We start from the raw sequence: 20033 nt of genomic DNA, 5'->3' as shown, positions 1-20033 counted from the left end.
CATTTTCTATAAGAAAAAGAAAAAAATGAGTGGAGACGAGCAGAAATTTTGCTTTTGGAGAAAGAAAGTGAAAAATAAACAAATGAGGAACCATTGGGTTTTGGTAATTTCCTGCCTGGTATTTCTTCACGCTGTGTTTTTGTGACACTGCAGTTTGTGGTTTAAAGCCTTCATCAAGAGAAAATGATCAAAGAACAATTAATGCTTTATGCTAAGATCCTTCTAGTAAGTGTAGGTTAAAATGTAGTAAGGCCCTTGTAAACTGCCTATTAACATTAATAGGACTACTTCCACATTAATAATAACATCGTAAACGTTTTAATTGTTAGTTATAAGACATTTATAAACATAACAATCTTAACAGTTTATGCTTAAAAACATTGAGTTTGTTATAATTTTTGAACAAATGTTTGTTTATAAAATTACTTATTTTTATTATGTGATATGACGGGTGGCCAACCAGTCAGAGACTAAGAGCCCAATTTTTTGCTGTGTTACTGCAAAGAGCCACATCACACACACACACACACACACACACACACACACACAGACAGTATCTTGAGCGCAGCCCCTTTGACATTGGGGTATTTTTCCATCGGCACACTTTTCCAGAACTCAATGGTCCCTTTCCTTAAAGAAGGTTTCAGTTGGTCCTCCTCACAAAGATCGAACATATCCAACTCGGCCGCAGCCTCATCTGGCAACAACAGAATACAAGCCAGATTTGAAGAGGATTGTTCAAGGCAAGGAATGCCAGAAGTCCCACTAAGCAACATGCATAGTAAGAGAAAACACTATTGTAAATTGTTATATTTTTGTTTGTGGACTTGGACTTGAGAGTTTGTGTGGGACAGTGCACACAATAGCTGCTTAGCATGCTAACTTCAGATTGACGTCATAATGTATGAGAAGTGAGAAGTCTGTGAGAAGTGATTCTGTTTGTTAGACTCACACACTGACCACACTTTCTTCTGAGTGTTGAATATCATCTTGCCACACAAGCTTGAATGGACAAAGATGACTGGCACCGTCTGATAGAGAAATGCTAACATTTCCATGCTATGTCGTGAGGGTAGGACAATGTTCCTGAATCAGAAGGGTTTGTCCACTGTGTGGTGTCAGGCTCAAGCAGGTTCATTTTGTGAAGAGCCGTGTAAAAGGAAATTAAAATGTAACACCCACTTGATGTGTTGATGGGTGTTACTTACACGCATGAAGCAATTTCCTGATTCAGTGTGCAGGGAGTTCATCTGAAGGCTTCCTCAGTATGAACACATCAGAGATCATTCTCTAGATTATCTCTGCAGAGGTTTTTAAACCTGTCTTTAGTTGATGTAGATGGCAAAAAGGGCTGGGTGTAGGAAATGGATGGATGTTTTTGTATGTTCAGACTGATCTTATGAGCATATGGTCATTTTCACCAGTAAGATGGACATTCTGTCTCCTAAACTGCACATAGCTACCTGGACAGTGATGAACCTCCTCTGTGTGTTTTCGTATGGTGAGTTGGACTAAACTATCCTCTTAAAGCCACATACTGCATTTTGTTGTTATCTATTATTTTTTAAAGCTGCACTATGTAGTTTTGGGGAGTACAAAGAAGAGAAAGATCTTAATTGAAATATTTTTTTAAATGTCTAAACAAACTAAACAAACAAACTCCTCATTTTCATGACTGAATAAACAAACTGACCTTAAATAATTTCATACTGTTTTACTTTGTTAATATGTGGCGGACCCTGCCACCATTCTAGCTTCAAATTGTGTTCTGGGGACCTTATTTTCCTCTGGGAAAAGTTTGTTTATTCAGTAATGGAAAAAATAATATTTCTGAGTTTATATTATTACCTCAGTAATATTAAAATTCAGGGTTTGAATTTCTTCTCCAAACACTACATAGTGCCCCTTTAAAGGATCAACTGAAGACTTGATACTCGAAACATTTTTTAGGGGGCAGCAATTCACAAAAGTAAGTGCTAATTGCTGCTAACTGTTGTTAGCTAATTTAGCTGCACAACTAGCGGTTCATGCAATTAGCTTTGGGAGAATGTTGGTGTTTACACGGCTAGTGTAGGAGCTTTGGACCAGGATGGTTCGAGGCTAGCAAATTAACATGCCAATTTCTGTTGATATCTCCTTAAGATAATACATAATTCGATATGTCATTACAGTAAAACTGTAATTTAATTCTTACATTCTGTTGATAATTGTTGTCAGTTTTTGCATGTTTGCACCTTGTGTTTGGGGTCCTACCACTTATGGCTGAAGGGTTCCTAAATACAAAAACAGTGTATACATGTCCCTTGTCACAGGATTAATGGCAACCAAGTGTTTTTCCCCTCTAAGATGTGTTTGAATTTACTATCAAAGGCTTGAAGGAGTGAAGCTACCCAGTATTTTAACAGAATTCCTCACAACCAGATTGAGAAACCCCCAAAATCAACATTTAAAGGGGCTCTGTGTGACAATTACCATCAATTTACTTGTATTAATAACTTTTTTATTGGCCATATGTGAGCGGATTGTAACGTGACGTGAAAAGACCTTCCCCGTCTCTCAGTTGATTAAACAAGCCTTTGAACGATTTGTTTAATGCTACTGGACTGTGGATTTCTTTGTGAAGGATTTGGGTCAGATTTACCATGACAGTCAAAAGGATGTGACTTTATGCACATTCTCTCACGTGCCTCTCTCTGCTGTGCTTGCAAGAGTGCAACAGCAGCGAAACGTTAGTTGGAAATGGAGTCCACCCACATAAACTAAAAATAGGCTTCCAGCGCAACACAGAAGTTCCAAAGAGCCCCTTTATTACATGTATCTATGATTTCACACGGGTAGTAACTAAATTAATGCCTATCCTGCTTTGATTTATAGTTACCCAGGAAAAAGCAGAATCATCAGGTTTTGTTCTGGTGTCATTCACTGACTGTTACTCTTATTTTCTGTGTGTTTGCATTTCAGAAGTGACGGTGAGGCAGTCTGATCTGAAGCCTTGTGAAAAGGACGATCGAGTGTGTGTCACTGACGTGAGAGACTGTGGCCCTCGACGTTCCTCATCTGAACAGAGTGAGAACACACACACATGCACAGCAGTCAAATATCTTGATTCTTGGTTGTTCTCATCGTTCTTGTTTATATCTTGTTTTTCACAGTTTCCTCCGCTAGACCTAGGTTCGAACCTTACCAAAAAGAATAAGGAGTTACATAATTAGTAGATGATTTGTTTCACATTCTTTAACAGGTAACATGTCATTAATTCCACTCAACTCATAGATTCAAGAATATTAGAGATCCAAGATAGAATAATATATATAGAATGGCTGGATTCAGAGAAAAAGTTGCAATTACAAATCCAATTACAGATCAGTTAGGCTACTGATATTGCAGAGCCATTGTCGGGCCATAGATTCAGGAATAACAAGTTTATTAGGATAAACACTACAAACGGGAAAGGAGCCATTAGGCAGGAAAAGCACTGGGAAGGAGGAGGACCTAATGAAGGAGATGCAGTGCAGGTGTGGAGAGGAAGCTGACTCGGGAAGACCTAACAGGGCTGGGCTCATGAAACAGATACAAGACAGGTGTGGAGGGTAAACCAGACTGGAGAGGAGCGCAAGTGAAAAAACACACATACAATGAACAAAATGACAAGACTGTGACATTTTCCTCCTATTCGGTATCCATGTGTTGGATTATGTACATTTAAAAGGCCATATTCATATTAAATCAGGTTTGTGGACGTGTTGACACACATCTGAAATGTTGTGGGTGAGTTTGCACAGGGACAATAGGCCACCTTTGTTTTTGTTTTAATATTTTAGTACATTTGAAAAATATACATACAACTTTGATGAGTCATGGTGTCAAGAATGTTACGTCATACAACAGTACTGAGTTTAAAAGAAAACCAATTCAGGTTGAGGTACAGCAATAATAGATAATATGATTTTTATAGACCATTTGTCAGATTTGAATGAAATGCGGACTTATCAATGCCTTGTGTTGTTGAAACTGAACCCCCGCCCCGTCTGTTTTCCTGCAGGGACCATGAACATATCCTGCTTCTACCAGATGTCACCCAGATCCATGACGTGTGAGTGGACTGAAGAGTCAAACACAGAGTCAGAAGTCTCGCTCACCTTCAAAAGGTAAACACTGAAGGCTTATAACTGAATTAATTGTTATAGTTACACTATAGCTATTGGTTCTGTGTATGGAGCCATATGTTCTATACTCGAGCTTTAACTAAATGTGAATACTTCATCTTTAACAAAAACATAGAGAAGCCATCCCCTGTTGCCCTTTTCATGAACTGAAAACTGTAAAGATTTAGTGACTTTGCTTTTGTAAAAAATATTCTCTAGCAGGAATAGAATCTCATCATGTCAAAGAATCTTCAACCCGGCGGCTCAACTCAACGTCACCGCCAGGGAAAAAAACTACGTGATGAGCAGAGACATCTGGTCTCAACCTCATACTGTGGTTCTTCGTAATGCGAGTAAGCAGCCCTGACATGTGATCACTCCACTAACCAATAAAGAGTGTTGTCAGTTGTCTACCTCTGCTATTCCCAATCTGGAATGTATAACAAAGAATTTAAAAAAAGTGGTTAACTTTTCTTTCCTCTCCTCAGTCAGACCCTCTCAGCCTGTATTAACTGTACTTGGCTCCACTGCCGACTCTGTCGATGTGTCTTGGATAAGCAGCAGTGAAGGCAGCTGTCGACTTCGCCACAGAGTTAACCACACTCACACATGGACCCAGGTTAGCATCATACAAACACCATTGTTGATTCTTTAGAATATTTTACAGTCTTACATTACCTGGAGGCTTGCCATGTTCGGAGCTTCTGTATAACCAGTGAGGTTGTACCTGATGCTCCAAGCATGTTATTTTTTATTTTTTACATTTTTGTGCCACAGGCTATGCAGTATGAGGGTCTTTAACCCTACATTAAACTTAAAGTCACAGGTATCAGCTAGTCCCCAGATGTATAAGTCCCAACAATGTGAATGTGTGATCAAGTCTTAGTCCCCACAACGCATTAATACAAGAACATACAAATTAACATATCGAAAAACACACATCTTAAGTGACCTTTTCCCACTCCTCTGAACCCTTTCTCTGTTTCAGTATTGGCATGATTTGTGTTGTGATTATGTGTTTTTGGGAGATCACGGAGCAAAATTGTAAAACTGATGCTAAATTTCATGTTAACAATCTACAATCAGACAGAAACAGGTGAAGGAAAAGATAAAATCAATATATCAGAAACAATTAATTGACCACCAAATGCCAAATAAAGTCACCTATTTTTTATTGCTGAATGTTTTTATTTTTATTTTTCCAGGTTCCAGATTCTGTCCCTGCACATCGAGCTCAAATACTGACTTACCGGATCAAAGATCTCCTGCCCTTCACCATCTACAGAGCAGCTGTGACCTGCAGACAGGAGTCCAGCATCCGGAGCGAATGGAGCAGTTGGAGCCCTGATGTCACTGTGAGGACGCTAGACAGGGGTAACGGTTAACTTTCAAACGGAGATGAAATTATAGGCCAGGAAGTTAATTTACAGGAACATCTTTAAATATTCAAATTCTTTAAAAGCATGTCTGGCACTACAATAGAGTAAACCATTGACATAAAAGTTTACATGTTGTCCTCTTTGCCAGTCCCCTCTAGGCCACCAGAGGTGTGTTACAGAGTGGAGAAAACCGACTCTGGTGGATCTCTCCACCTTCATCTCATGTGGAAGGTACATGCTTGTATAAAATCCTCTCTCTCTCTCTCTCTCATTGCAAAAAGTGTATGGTCATTGAAATATGTCAAAGTATTTCCTGAGAAACAGAATTCTCCTAACAATTCAACAGTTTTCCCTTTTATGTTTTGTCCCATACAGCAGTCCAGGAAATGACCCTTAAATCCAGCTCAGTGTCTTAGAATCAAAGGTGCTTCATATTCTTGGCATCAGTGTCAATTTCAAATTAAAACAAGAATGAAAACTTAAGCTAACCCTAACTAATTTACATTTTTCTTCTAATTTAAACTAAATGATAATATGAAAGACGGACAATATAACTGATTATTGATTGAATGCAAAGTCTGAAGGACCTACAAATAGCCAATTTTTGGAAGATGATTCAGCTCTTTTACCTAACCTTACATTGCATTAACAAGCAGAATCTCACACGGGACTTTCGTGTCGAAAGACTGAAGCGAAATGAAAAATATGGTGCCATAATGTCTCCAAATGGAAGAAAACTGGTTTTGTAAATGTCCTGTCTCCCTGCAGGACCTTGAAAACCGTGATGCTGGAGATCATATCCTTGGATACCAGGTGAGCTACAAGCCAGCAAGCGAGCAGCAGCCGCAGGACAGTTTCGTTCAAAATGTCACAGGGGTGACGGCACTCCTGGTGGTGGAGGAGGGGAACTGTAGCGTCACAGTTAAAGCCTTAAACACGGCCGGCTACGGACCTGCCGCAAATCTCAGCATTGACACACAAAGACAGAACGGTGAGTGGGACACTGATTATGACATATAATTAATCATTTTCATGGTAGTATTCTGGTGATGAGTTGAGGTGCACCAAGAAGCAGAGGATTTCCAAGTTGCTGGCCTGTGTTGGTCACTTTTGGGGCCATTGAACAGACGCGCAATACAGAAATCAGCTATTGGAGACACAACCTCTGTAATCAATTGGACAAGTCATACCTAAACAACTGTTTAGTCCGAAATGTGTCCCCGAAAACACACACACACACACACACAGAACTGTGCTATCTGTTAACTTTCCCATCATGATCTTTAACTTTAAAACTGATCACTGTCAAATTTGAAGCTTGTGCTCTCTATGTGCAGTATCCTGTGTGTGTATGTGTGTGATTTTGTGATTGTGTCTTCTCGAGCACAGAAGGAAGTGACAGTGAGAGCAGTGACACGATGTTCAGATAACACTTATTGCGAAAACAGCACTTCTCTTTAGTCATTAACTTGTAAAAGAATCAACAGATATGCAGAGGCTGAAAGGCGCTTTTTTCACATGATGAGAGATTTGGAATGAGATGGTGTTGGATAGCAGGCTGCTGCAGCCTGCATGGTCATGGCTTAAATCAGAATGATTATACTGCTTAATATTGACATTGGGAAAGGCTCTTAGTCCCTGTGACTGCAAAATGATGAGCATATTGGGATAAAGTGTGTGGGCATCTACAAAACAAGAGATTTGAAGATTGGCAGCAAATAATGTTTTGTTGGTGTGCTGGTGTTCAGGCTGATCGTGTTGATAAAGACGCAAGTCATTTAGTTTCTTTTTAATCATTCAGAGTTGTTGTTTTCTTCAGCTCTCCCCTCGGTCAGGAAATTGTGGGTTTCCAGCTCATTCCCTGCCATGAACGGCCTTTTGGTCCAATGGGAGAGCCCCACAGCTCCTCCCTCTGTCCCGCCTGTCAGTCACTTCGCTGTTGAGTGGTGCCCCAAGCCTCGCCCGTCCTCCTGCTGCTTGACTACAGTGGATAGCATCCTCACCTCCACTGTTATACAAGGTGCGACAAACAACACATTTGTTTGTTTATTTATTTATTCAATTTGTCTGTCCATTTGGAGAAATATCCAACTACACCAGAAAATAAATGTGTCCTAGATTTAGGTTATGCGTGTGTTAAACAAAAGTTGGTCAGCAAGTAATCTCTGAATATCTGGGAATTTGTGCTTCAAAAACAGGTTTAAAAGGAAACGGACTCAAACCAACCTTGAAAGTATTTACTAACAAGGTTTGCATGTGCCATAGAGCTCCACTGTTGTCCAAAAACTATTTAAAAAACACATCAGTTAGCCACATTGTTGTACTTAATGTTAATTAATTTCCAAGAACACACACTTATTTTTTTTACTCAATTTCGCATACAGAGTCCTGCTGTTCCAAATACTCAGTAGAGCACCAAATGTTGATTTATCCACCATTGCAAATACTCCCCAACAAATTACTAAACCTTTTTTTTTTTTTTTCTTTTTTTTTTTTTTAATAAATGAAACTATACATCTGTGAGCAATATTGTTGTTTTGGATCTTTTTATCTACAGTTACAAAAAACAGCATTCTCCTTTAACTGCATGGATTCTATATACATCTCAAAATCGAATGCCTGATTGTGCACATCAAATGAAACAGCATCAAACTATGGTTTCCTGTGATTTCCTCTCTAATCTAACACCACTGAGATACTGATCTGCTACACGAAAGTCACGTGAGGGCTTTCTTATTATGACCGGTTGCTAAATTGCTGTAAGAAGCAAAACACTTTCCGCAGCGGCTTATGTCACCGGAGCAGTTAGAGAGGCCTGGTTCCTTCAGTCAGCAGGTTTACTGGCAGTGTGTGTTGTTACTTTACAGATGTTGACCCTGATGAGTCGTACCTGATCAGTGTGTTCCCTGTCTACAACCAGCAGTGTGGATCTCCTCAGTCACTGCCTGCCAGTCTGCAGCAGGGAGGTAAACAGGCTCCCTGTCAGGAGCCATGAAACACATGGTGGTGTGATCATGATTGCATCTGGGCAGAATTGGTGAAATTCTCTCAATTTTTTAAACAAGCTAGCTACAACATAAATGGATTGGGCTCAAGAGTCAACACTCCGCTGGATGAATATGGCTTGTAGAGGATTCTTGGTGTCAGCAAAATGTTCCTCGTGTTAGGATTGTGAATGTACGATTAGATCACATGACTTTTGCTCTTTGAGTGATGAAACTAGAACATTTAAAAGAATTTTGATAATATGTTGTTTCTAAGCAAGCATACAAAACTAGGGATAGACCAGTTGTCAGCTTGGCTGATTATTGGAGTAGGTATTCAGCATTTTTCCAATTACTGGTATCTGTACTTTTTGTGTCCGACTGCGGATAAGAGAATTCACTTTTAAAATGCACTACTTCAGCTTTAAACAGCCCTTTTGGGATTAGACTCAGATCTTAGATTATATTTACTGGGGAATGATTCAAATGAATTTGGCCTGTTTTGTGTTAATAATGGGTACCACCACATGCTGTAGTTTGTTATGCACATAATTTGATTTACAACAGATTGATATCAACAGAAAACGGGACAGAAAACATCCACAGAGACGTCTGACAGGACATTTTTTGCGGTGTTTTCTCAGCTCTTTTGGAGGTGGTCAAAATGAAGGTGGTGGGCATAACCAAAACGACAGTGACAGTCACGTGGGCGTGGCAAAATAAGTCCGGACCAGTCCAAGTGAACAGATACAGAGTGATGCTGAGGAAAGACTCAGAAAGACAAAGTAGGTTCTCAAAGGAGTTTTTTTTTTCTGAAATGTTTAACTCACAGAATAATACGATTGCATCTCGATAGCTGCCACGGTACTTTATCTTTGAAATCCCTCTAAAGTTTCTTGATACAATTTTTTTTTTTTTTCATGTCATATAAAAGGTAATAATGACAAATGCATATGTGATTTGTTTTCTTACTGCTGAATTAGTTTTTTAACATCTGCCTGTAAACACAGAGAATGTTCCCTCCTTTCGGGCTCTGTTTTTGTGGCCGGACCAAATGCACAACCACACCTTCCTCAACCTGAACCCCGACACTGAGTATTCTCTTCTCCTGATGGCTGATAACGTTTCCAGAAACATCATCCCTGTGAGAAAAGACTTTGGTGAGTATAACTGGGTGCTGTAAAGTATATTTTTTGTCTTTAGTCTTCATCTTCAAGCAGGTTGTCATTTATAATCCCAGTTTGGAAACTATTGTAATATGGAATGTCTGAGAAGTAAGTTTTGTTTGGTTTTGGCTTTGTTTTCTTTCTTTCTGACAGCTTTTTGTGACATTTAAGGTGGAGTCATGAAAAACTTGAGTATTACATCTGGCATCTTGCATCACAAACAAAAACACAGTATGTCTATCTAATAAAAGTAGAGAGCCAAGTAATCAGCTACACCTACAGTTGAAATATTACCTATAAAATGATGATCTGGCTCTCAACAATAAAAGCGTTGTTTTATTTCCTTTTTTTTGTGACAACTGTTTTAATGTTTGCTCTAAAGCACAAAGAGCTCAATGCACTGCAACACAACGGGGCTCTATGCCAATCAACTAAAGTTTTCAACAGAATGTAAAGAAATAGCAGTTTCAATATTATGTCTATGATGTATTGTGTTTCAAAGATATCTACAGAAGTTAGCATGCTAAATAGCAAGCCGCACCATCCCTTTCCAATGCTCTTGTGCTAGAGGTGTAAACACTAAAACTCCCCTGGCCGCCAAGCTCCCAGTTCAAACCACTAGCTGCATGGCTAACTGCAGCTAGTGGTTATAGAGAAGAGGTTACTTTGGTGATACGCGAGTATGAATTTGACAGTTGGACAGTTTTTGCATACTTCTTCTTTTAAAAAAACACATGAAAATAGACAAAACACAGCTGTAAGTGTTGTAAGGTCTAAGTCTTTCCTATCACTGGTTCACTATGTCTACAATGTGATTTCAGGTAGAGAATAAGGACGCATTTTCACACAGTAATCCTTTTGATGATGGTTTTAAATTTAATCCTAACTGCGAATGTTTTTCGGTTTCAGACGAGGTCAAAGGAGGCAGCAGAGGAGTGACTGTGGCTACAGTCATAGCCACAGTCACTCCTCTGCTGCTGCTGGCCGTTACTGTGTTCATCATCTCCATCCTGTCCAGGACTGTGTGAGTAAACACACGTATGACCACATTTGATGGCTCCAATACATAACACAGGAATGCATCTATTGTTTTTTATAGTAACTGGTGATTGGTTGGATCCTGTGGGAAACAGCAGCCATTCATTTACCACATATTAATTACTACGTTGTCTCTGTCATTTGGTTTGCTGTTTAAATAACTTGTAAAAAATAGAATAATAACTCTTACATTACATTTGTTTAAGCAAACAGTTACACTTCTTCTATCATACCATTACTTTTGTAGGTACAAGTCGTACTTCTTCCCACCCATCTCCAGCCCACGGGACAGTACAACGGGTCAGTGGCTGATGGATCCAAACCACCAGGTGATTTCTTTTTTAACGAAGGGTTTGGTTTGCTTAACACGGGGATATCATTGTCGTTTTGGCTCTTGTATTTTCAGCTCATCAAGTGTTCTGCAAAACAGGGTAATTTTATAAAATACATCAAATTTAAATAATCTAATCTGAATGGCAGACGTACAAATTGGATTATTAGATGGGCCATTTTGACTGCATGATCTTTAAACCATTATAAAATGTATCGAATCAATAACAGTGTTCCCATTATTTAAGCCAGTCACTATTTAGCAAAATATAGCATCTTTGCAAACTTTGAGATTGTCACTAGTCTACTAAATAAAAAATAAATAAAATGTTATGTTTTCCTGGTAATGACAGACACAGCAGTAAATCAGTCAGTTTAACTTCAGTGGGAGTTGACCATAAATCTAAACTCTTCTTTGTATGTATTAATGAGTCTTTCCACATTGAAATCCATCCAGTTGTTACCTTTTAACAGAAAACTTCAGTAAAAAACATCCTGAACATAGAGGACTTCCAGTTGACGGATGTTCTCGGAGGTCAAAATATCATCATGGTTGGTCCGAGCTCTCAGCACTCCTCAGAGGAGGACCAACATGAAGACACCTCTCTGCTGTCGATCAGTCATCTCATCAGCAAGCTGGCTACCCTCCAACTGGACACAGAGTATATTTCTGTTCCTCCCGTAGCCACAGAGCACCAACTGGTTTCTCTCCAGTCCTGTCATCCTGACTACGCAGTGCAATGCCAAGCAGCAGACATTCCTCTGCTGCATCAGGCACAGGAAGCTAGCCGCTGCTTTCTTCAGAAAGAGGAAGAGAGCCAACAGGGAAACTTCTCTGAGACATCACGTCAGAAACAAATTGTTGTAAAATTATGTTTTCGTGAATTCATGGCTGACGCAAACAGTTACAGTGTTTGTCAGTTGGCCTGTGAAGCAGAGTATATGATGAACTCTTCCTTTCTCTGAAAAAGGGATGTTGAAACAGTGAGTGGAGAGACGGACTGTCCTTATTTGATCTTTGAGACTGACTACAAAGCAAATGGTTGCTTTACTGCAAAGACTGCGGATGATGGATAGAGAACCACCAGCTTACCTTAACTCGGGAAGCCCTGCAGTGGTGGGGTAGTGGTCTGAAATAATGACACAACTGCTTAAAGTCGTTACATCAGCTAATATTTTATCTTTTGTCATGTCGTAAACAGAAATACATCTTTTGAATGAACTTGCATGAATTTGACCAATGGTTGTGACAAGTTTGTAGAGCTTGGTATTATGGTCATTGCCATCTTGTTTTGTTCTTCTGGAGCCAGAAGTGAACATATGTGGATGAGAGGATGGAGCTATCGGTAATATTTTTGACTGGATTCAACCAAGAACCCCTGGACACGCTGTTGTAGCGACTTGTCATTCACAAGGTAGCCTAAGCCAACCCAAACGCACAACCTGCCTTATTGTCTGTTTTTCCCTAAATGAGATCACAAGTTACTAAATGAACATCATGTTGTGTTAAAGATCTGAAACTACCAATTGAAACAATAAACTCATGATGAAACTGTTTACTGAGGTAACAAATCAAGTGAGAAGTACAGCCATTTTCTCATAAGCTTACATACAATCATTGTATATTGAATTGCCCCCTACTGGCCATAAGAAATAAGGCAGGTTTAGGGCTGTTTGTGTGTCAACTTAGCCCCTGAAAGCTTTTTCAGACCAGATAGGGAAAGGAAAACATTGTGCGCAGAATGAATAGCAGCACATAATTTCATAAATCAGCGAAATAGGGCGTTACAGTCTCCACTAGAATGTTCCACAATATTAATTTCCTTATCTGGTATTCTTTTACTCACCAAGGATCAAGGAGCGAAATTACATAACTACACTGATAGTCTAACACGATGCAAACAAGCTAATAGATGCCATGTTAAGCATTGCATAGCAGTGCCAGTGTCACATTGGTTATTTTTTCCATGGAATATTTTGCATTTTACCACACAAATGTTTGCATATTAGTATGCTTACATAAATTTGAATGCTAGCTTAATAGAATGGCTACATACAATTTAAAATGCTACCATAGTGTAGTTGTCTGTAGCATTCATCTATCACCTCACATACTGTATTTTAGCTGCTGACTATCAAACATAAGGCCAAAAATGCAAAATTTTGCTTACAGTTAGCATGTTTACATGCTAATGATTAGCATCTAATGGTTAGCATGTTTATCCTGTAATCATGCATACATTTACAACAGTAACATGTTGGACACAGACAATCAGAATTGGTTATATTTAGTTTTTTTAATTATTTCCAGTTCATTTACATTTGGATCAAATTTGCTCATCAATTAGTACTGTCAGTGATCGGCCATTTTGCTGTGTCGACCTTGACCTGTAATAAAATTGTGCAGTATATCGGGGAGAATCAACATTTTTCAGATCAATAATCAATCAAATGCATCAATAATCTGAGCTTTTGAATACTGTATGTACATTTTTAAATTGAATACATACGTGGACAATAAAAATTATTTATTTTTAAATTATTTGTATTCAAATCGTCCTTCAACATTTTGTTGGTTTCATTACGTTTAAAGTATTTGTGGTGTTGACATGATTTATCCAAGTGTGTGTCTGTGGCTGCTCCATCTGGCTCACTGTACTGTTTCTGAACTAAATGGTCTGTGTCTGTCACAGCTGCGTGACCCAAATAAAGGTGAAAGTTGCTGAATTTGTCTGGTATTTTACCTAACACAGCACCTTCACCATTTCCTTCTGATCTTTGCACTGGTGCCTTTTATTTGATCCACTGTCATACTGCACATGTGCAGTTTCAACCTGAGATGTGAAGTGACACAGAAGAGTGTATTCTGTCTGTACCCTTCTTCCTTACTTTTGTGTAGGTGAAAAGGCTGTATCTCTCTACATGCAGGCAGTGCATGTAAATGATATGGAGTCAGTCAACAGTAAGTACAAACCATATTACTGCAAATCCCGAAGAATCTGGTGACTTCCTCAACCAGCTGCCGGTTTGCCATCTGACCATCTGCAGGTCTGCCTGAGCTGGCTTAGAGGTTAGAGTTCATGCCGATCCAGTGTTTGATCAGCTGGTGGGCGATGGTCTGTCTGGGGGGGAACGTGAAGGCTGGATGCGGTCCTTTGAGCAACGACTCAATCACCTATACAAAGAAAAGTTGTATTTCTGTCTTTAAAGAAGACCAATGAGACTGTGACCAAACTAAAAACTAGCACTTAAAGATCTCCACACCCAAACAATCTAATTTTATAATTCTCTGTTGAGCAGGCTAACATAGTACTTTTTCAAAAGCTCAGTTTTTCCTCATCCAAACTTGAACATAACATCTTACACCCACCCTACATATATGCATTACATTAATGCACTTTTATTCTTATTTGTATTATCTATATTCTTTTTTTTTTTTTTTGAAAAAAGGTATTTTATTCTTGTGTGTTTTTTGTACGACTGTACATTTCTGAGTGATTTATATATTTATCTTTTTATTTTTTGGGATTGTATATTTAAGCACCATTGCACATACACACATTCCTCGTTTGTGTAAAAACCTACCTGGCAATAAATCTCATTCTGATTCTGATTCTGATGAGGCCTACTTTCAGTGTTTTTATAAAGCTCCACGTTTGGGTGGGAAAATCAGAAGAATGCAAATAATGCATGTTTCCATCAAGTGGCTTGGAGTGAATAAACCTGGCTACCCATCACATAGTTTTGTCATTGGTGTTATACAGGCTATAGGCAGTAGAGGCTATGTTACCTATGGCAGTAATAAACAGAGTGGGAGGTGGAGAGGTTTCTAACTGGAAACAAAACCTAAAACAAAAACAATAACCCTAAAGAATGGAAACATCCAGGAAGACACAGCAATTGGAAATAGCTTACAGTCGTGTGAGTTATATTTCCACTTACATAAGAAGTGAATAAAAAACTTTTGCAAAACTGAAGATGTTTCAAAATACGCATAAACATTTTAATGAACCACAGCTATAGATTACAACTCAACCACCTCCATGACAGCCTGAGCCAACACCTTCCACTAATGAAGGCCATGAGATATGGCTGAAAGCTTGTGCTGTGATATTTCCAAAGTCAGTCATGATCCTTCTCATTCAAATCATTATTCTAACAGTTAAAAGTAGCAGTATTGTCATTATCGGTAGTTGCGCTGTTTTACGTTTGTACCTGTTGCCGCTGGAACCATCGGGCTTCCTCAATCTCGTTCTCATCCACTTTGATGTCGGTCGATATGGCGACAGCGAGGCAACCAATCATAAGATTGGATGGCATCGGCCAGGGTTGACAGGAGATGTATTGAACAGGACCAACCTTCACACCGCTCTCCTCCTCCACCTCCCTCCTCACCGCATCCTCCATCGTCTCCCCTGTGGGGACAAGAAGGGGGAGAAGAGGTCACTTTCGTCTCTTTCCATATTTTCATCACAGTGCGGAGAGACGTTAGTTACCTGGCTCTACGAATCCAGCCAGGCACGAGAACATGCGAGCTGGAAAGATCTTCTTCCTTCCCAGTAAACACTGGTTTCCATCAGGATGGATCACCAGCATGATGACCACTGGGTCTAAAACACACACAGGACAGCAGGAGGTTATTCATTACCACAGACTTTAATGACTGTCAGTCACAACCAACTAATCTTTTAGCAGCTGTTCCATTCTCCTTTTTGAAACTGACCTAATGACCTTTCTTAAAATACATATTATACATTCTATATCTACACACTATATTATTCTTATGAGAAAGTTTTCCTTTCAAGATCAATTAAGATGATTTTAAGATTTAGGGCTGAAACACGTGGTTTTTTTTTAGCACTTAGCCAGGGCAGACAGGTGAGGTGGGAGTGCAGCGTCATACCGACTCGTGGATAGCAGGTGTTGTGAACCCCTTTCAGACTCCTGCAGTCGGCGTTCAGGCAGCTCCTCTTGTATCCTCCCTCCTCCAGCTGGGTGCTGCTGCCGCAGGTCGGGCAGAAGCTGTAGCGGCTGTGCCAGGCCAACACAGATCGAGCCTGAGCCACAATTCCTGCAGGGCGAAGAGAGGGAACTCTTAGTTGATTTTAGAATATTCAATTAAATATGGGAGACATGAAAAATCTGTTATTTTAGTCAAGAACAAAACACTGTATCTTCCTCACCAGCCTCTTCCTCACTGAACGTCAGCAGGTCTCTGTTGGGTGTCTTTGGGAAGGAGCAGTTCTTTTCTCTGCAGCGTTTAAGAAGTTCAGCAGCGTCTTCATCTGTGCTGATGGCGAACCAAGCAGGAGGCTCCTGGACACCCTCCTCCATCTGAGAGGAGGAGGGAGAGGAGGGTCCCCTCCTCTTTTCCACTCCCAGGAAGATGAGCACAGTCGCGGGTTTCTGGAGAAGTTCCTTCACCGCCTCATATCTGAACCGACACAGCTTGGTCTCAACCTGTCCGAGTTAGAATCACAACCATTAGATAACAACGTGACTGTTGGCTGCAGGACGGGAACAACTCTAACCCCTGAAATCAAAAATGTCAGCAACATTCGCATTCAATTACGCACCCCTGTATGTTCGTCCACCTGGGAGCTGCTGACCATGGGGCTGAGGTTGGAGAACAGGAGGTAGACAGTATCTGGGTGGTTCCGTTTGGTCTCCAACCAAACCTTGTCTGTCCTCTTCCCGCTCAGCCGGTCCAGCGTCTCTCTGCTGAAGTAGTTCTCGTGCTGGTGGAGGTCAGTGTCCGGCAGGACTCGTCGGCAGCCGTCGTCTGTGCGGCCCAGCAGGTTGGAGATGTGTCTGTGGCCCCAGAACTTGGCAATATCGTAGGCGGTCTGGGATGAACTGTTCACTGAGAACTTGTCACAGCTTGATGATTGAAAACAGAGATTAGACACGTGCTGAGTCCATCTATCCAAGGGTATAACAAAGTTATGACTGCTTTTTATTTATACACTTATTTTAAATTAGTAAATAAGTGATTACAAATAAAATTGGGCAAACCAAAGATTTAGAAATGTGGCCATAAATTACTTTTTTTAAACATTGCAATAGCCCCAAAAAATATGCATAGTTTCATTGATAAAGAAAAAAACACAAAAAACACCAGACAACCACATAAATAAACTGTAAAACAATATGACATGTTGGTACAAACAACTTTTTGAAGTTAATTTTTTTGGAGCTTTTTTTGGAGTTCTTCTGCCCCCTAGTGGCTAAAAATCTACAAATGCAACTTTAAAGTAAAAAGAAAATATCTTCTTTTCACTGACACAAAACATTTTCTTGTCATCTTTAGACTTAAAAATTACATTTTGAATATGTAGAATGTTTTCATCTCAGCTCTCTGTACCCATGTGACAGCAGCACCTCCACCACATTGTAGTGTCCGTTGCGAGCAGCGAGCATCAGCGCCGTCCAGCCGCTGTAGCCCTTCTGGTTGATGAGCGACGGGGTGTTGGACAGCAGCGTGGACGCCTGGGTCAGGTCTCCTCTGGCAGCCGCATCCAGAAACCTCTCCACCATTTCCCCCATGGCGCTCAGATGGAGGCTCGTCATTCTGGCTGCCTGGAGAGCGAAAAATGAACATCAAATAAATGTGTGATCCAGATCCACGAACAAAGCGGGATAAAAGTATGATTAGGAAGAAGCATTTTCATATGATACAAGAGTTCCAATAAAATTTATGTGTGAATTATATTCAGACTTCTTTTTTTTTGGCTGGTTTTATAGTTCTAGGAAAATCCTCCTAATTCACAAGCAAAATATTTTTCTTTTTATTATATGACTTTTATAGAGGAGTATTTTCACAGCATAAAATTAGTACTTTATAGGGGTAGACTGATTAAAGATCCTGGACGATTATTGGGGCCGACATTCAGCATTTTCCAATTATCGGTATCAGTGATTTTTCTGTCAGATTGCAGTAATATTAAAATGTGCTACTGATGCAGCATCCTCTCAGAAAATGTCCCGCCAGCAACACAACCTGATCGGTCCCACGTCACAATTAACAGCCTGTTAACACTAAATAATCTAAATCTGCAAAGTCACTAGTAACTACATATATCAAATACATGTAAAGAAGAAATACCTCAGAATTGAACTTGAGTAAATTCCATCAGCGGTTGTTTGACATCTGGCCACAAAGAGTTTAATTGGAATGAATATCGGTTCCAATCATCGGTTTTCAGTCTGCTTGATTTCTAATCAGCTTACTAGCTAGTACCAGCTAGTACTTTTACTCAGGTAAAGGATCTGAATACTCCTTTCATCACTGACTATTTCTAAAATCCTGGTAACGGTCATGAATGCAGTGATTTTTTTTTTTGTTTTATTTGAGAAGTCGAGTGTGTGTGCTTTTAAAATCTACCTGAACACACCTTTGTTTGATTAACAAATGACGACATAATTCCTGCCATAATGACAGTGGGTCCTGCCATTGATTCTTTCAACACATCTGCACATCAAGTCAAACATGCTCAACTCTTACTATCCTCTTTATGTATGACTAGTTCCACACTTTGTTAAGTGTAGCTGCTTCTGTATTTTCCTGTCGGTGGGAGGGTCCTTACTTCTTCTGACTGGTGCACACAGCTGTCAGTCAGTCTTGAGTAACTTGTGATTTCTCCCTGTTACAAAACGCAGCTTACTTTAAACACCTTGTTGTAAAATACGTGTGCTTTGGCTTAAACATTCCCACAGTGAGTTACTGAAGTCGTACAGCTTTACGGTGACGTTCTCCGCTGTAGCGTAATATATGTGTACTATTATGTGTACTGTACACACAGCAGGTACAGCAGGTTAACTGTTATGTATTATTATGTTATGTATGTATCTGTCATTGGCTGACATCAGTGCGAATCAGGTGATATTAAACTGACTAGTAAAGAGGTTTAAACCCTCCTGCAGCAGCTCTCTGCTCATAACTACGTCACTGTTTATTCATAATTAAAATTACATCTCAACATTTGACAGTTTCAAGTAAAAATGTTATAAAAGCCTCACCTTGCCTTCAGTTCGAGCTGCTTCCGTCGGCTCAGGAAGTACTTGTGTGTGCATAAGGTGACGCGCTGCGTTCAAGAGCAACAGCTACGCCGAACACAACAGTGGTGCCTTCAAGTGCTCCTTAAACCACCGTATTTTTGACTCTTACTCCCACAATGTACAGCCTTTTAAAAAAGTTTTTCTGTGAGAGAAATACCAACAGGTTAAACAAGACGAGATTTTTTGCTGTATGTTTCTATTTTTTTTATTGGTTTGTTTTCACCTTTAGTCATGCAGGTTTTATTTAAGAATATTTTAAAGGAAAAATCACTGGCTTTACACAAATGTGGGCCGAGATCTATTTTACTTCAACGCCTGAATTGTTAACATTTAAAAGAAACAAAGAAAGAAAGAACAATTAAGTTAAACTGATACAGTATGGACTATTTCACAAGCACCTTGAAACAGAGAATCTGATTTAAAGCTTAAAGGGTCACTGTGTTGTTTTGGAGGAGATATACAAACTCAGACATATTTATATCTTCCATTCTGAAGAAACAAGCTGTTCTCAGAGGAAAATTAAGGTACCCAGAACGCTGTTTGAAGCTGGAAAGGTGGCAGGGTCCGCCACATAAACAAAGTAAAACTAATCCTTTAAGGTAAAAACAGAGTTTTTTTAACTTATTTATTTTTTTTACATTTTATTTGTGTAGGCATTAAAAAAAAATCTATTCTAAAATTCTATGTCAGAGAATTTACATTTTTACAAGTTTTGAAGAGATTTAGAGAGATATGCTGATTTAGTTTTGCACTTGGCACAGGCTTTGCAGGCTGTTTACTACTGTCTCTTGTCATTGCTGTTGTTGAACACAGCTTGCAGACTGTTAAGTAATTACAGTAATTAAACAACTGATTTAAATATACAGAATATATACATATATACATATAATTATTGCACTATTAAGCTTCATGTTTGTTTTGATGACCAGGTGT

The 20033-nt window shown here is 39.5% G+C and overlaps 2 protein-coding genes across 4 annotated transcripts; one reads left to right on the top strand and one right to left on the bottom strand.

Moving 5' to 3' along the window:
* Window positions 1-212: 212 nt before the first annotated feature.
* Window positions 213-13581, top strand: LOC115581594 (interleukin-6 receptor subunit beta). The gene is made up of 15 exons (XM_030416818.1): window positions 213-1501; window positions 2962-3066; window positions 4043-4148; window positions 4365-4498; window positions 4634-4764; window positions 5351-5519; window positions 5673-5755; window positions 6293-6515; window positions 7344-7544; window positions 8392-8490; window positions 9153-9293; window positions 9519-9668; window positions 10584-10698; window positions 10960-11041; window positions 11517-13581. Exons 1-15 carry the CDS (start codon window positions 1408-1410, stop codon window positions 12006-12008), a joined length of 2325 nt encoding a protein of 774 aa, XP_030272678.1. The 5' UTR covers window positions 213-1407; the 3' UTR covers window positions 12009-13581.
* nudt12 (nudix (nucleoside diphosphate linked moiety X)-type motif 12) lies at window positions 12203-19117 on the bottom strand. Of its 3 annotated transcripts, none has more exons than XM_030416819.1 (8): window positions 19062-19117; window positions 17407-17621; window positions 16619-16922; window positions 16226-16502; window positions 15946-16113; window positions 15539-15652; window positions 15258-15457; window positions 12203-14217 (listed from the first exon to the last, which is right to left on the bottom strand). In XM_030416819.1, the coding sequence occupies exons 1-8, from the start codon at window positions 19113-19115 to the stop codon at window positions 14107-14109; spliced, it is 1443 nt and encodes a 480-aa protein (XP_030272679.1). In that variant the 5' UTR covers window positions 19116-19117; the 3' UTR covers window positions 12203-14106. The 3 variants fall into 3 exon arrangements, with proteins under 3 accessions (XP_030272679.1, XP_030272681.1, XP_030272682.1); XM_030416821.1 differs by having other exon boundaries at window positions 19067-19098; XM_030416822.1 differs by lacking the exon at window positions 19062-19117 and having other exon boundaries at window positions 17366-17490.
* Window positions 19118-20033: the final 916 nt, after the last annotated feature.

This window comes from Sparus aurata, chromosome 5, assembly GCF_900880675.1.
Source record: "Sparus aurata chromosome 5, fSpaAur1.1, whole genome shotgun sequence".
Lineage (NCBI taxonomy): Eukaryota > Metazoa > Chordata > Actinopteri > Spariformes > Sparidae > Sparus > Sparus aurata.
Note: the sequence above shows the minus strand (reverse complement) of the source record. Positions and strands in the feature narration are given on the sequence as shown.

Coding starts and splice junctions, on each gene's coding strand:
- LOC115581594 (XM_030416818.1), top strand. CDS start 1,408: ATGGTCATTTTCACCAGTAAGATGGACATTCTGTCTCCTAAACTGCAC. Junction 5,756..6,292: donor ACCTTCATCTCATGTGGAAG/GTACATGCTTGT, acceptor GTCTCCCTGCAG/GACCTTGAAAACCGTGATGC. Junction 8,491..9,152: donor TGCCAGTCTGCAGCAGGGAG/GTAAACAGGCTC, acceptor GTGTTTTCTCAG/CTCTTTTGGAGGTGGTCAAA.
- nudt12 (XM_030416819.1), bottom strand. CDS start 19,115: ATGCACACACAAGTACTTCCTGAGCCGACGGAAGCAGCTCGAACTGAA. Junction 17,622..19,061: donor CAGCTCGAACTGAAGGCAAG/GTGAGGCTTTTA, acceptor TTCGCTCTCCAG/GCAGCCAGAATGACGAGCCT. Junction 16,503..16,618: donor AGGTGGACGAACATACAGGG/GTGCGTAATTGA, acceptor TAACTCGGACAG/GTTGAGACCAAGCTGTGTCG.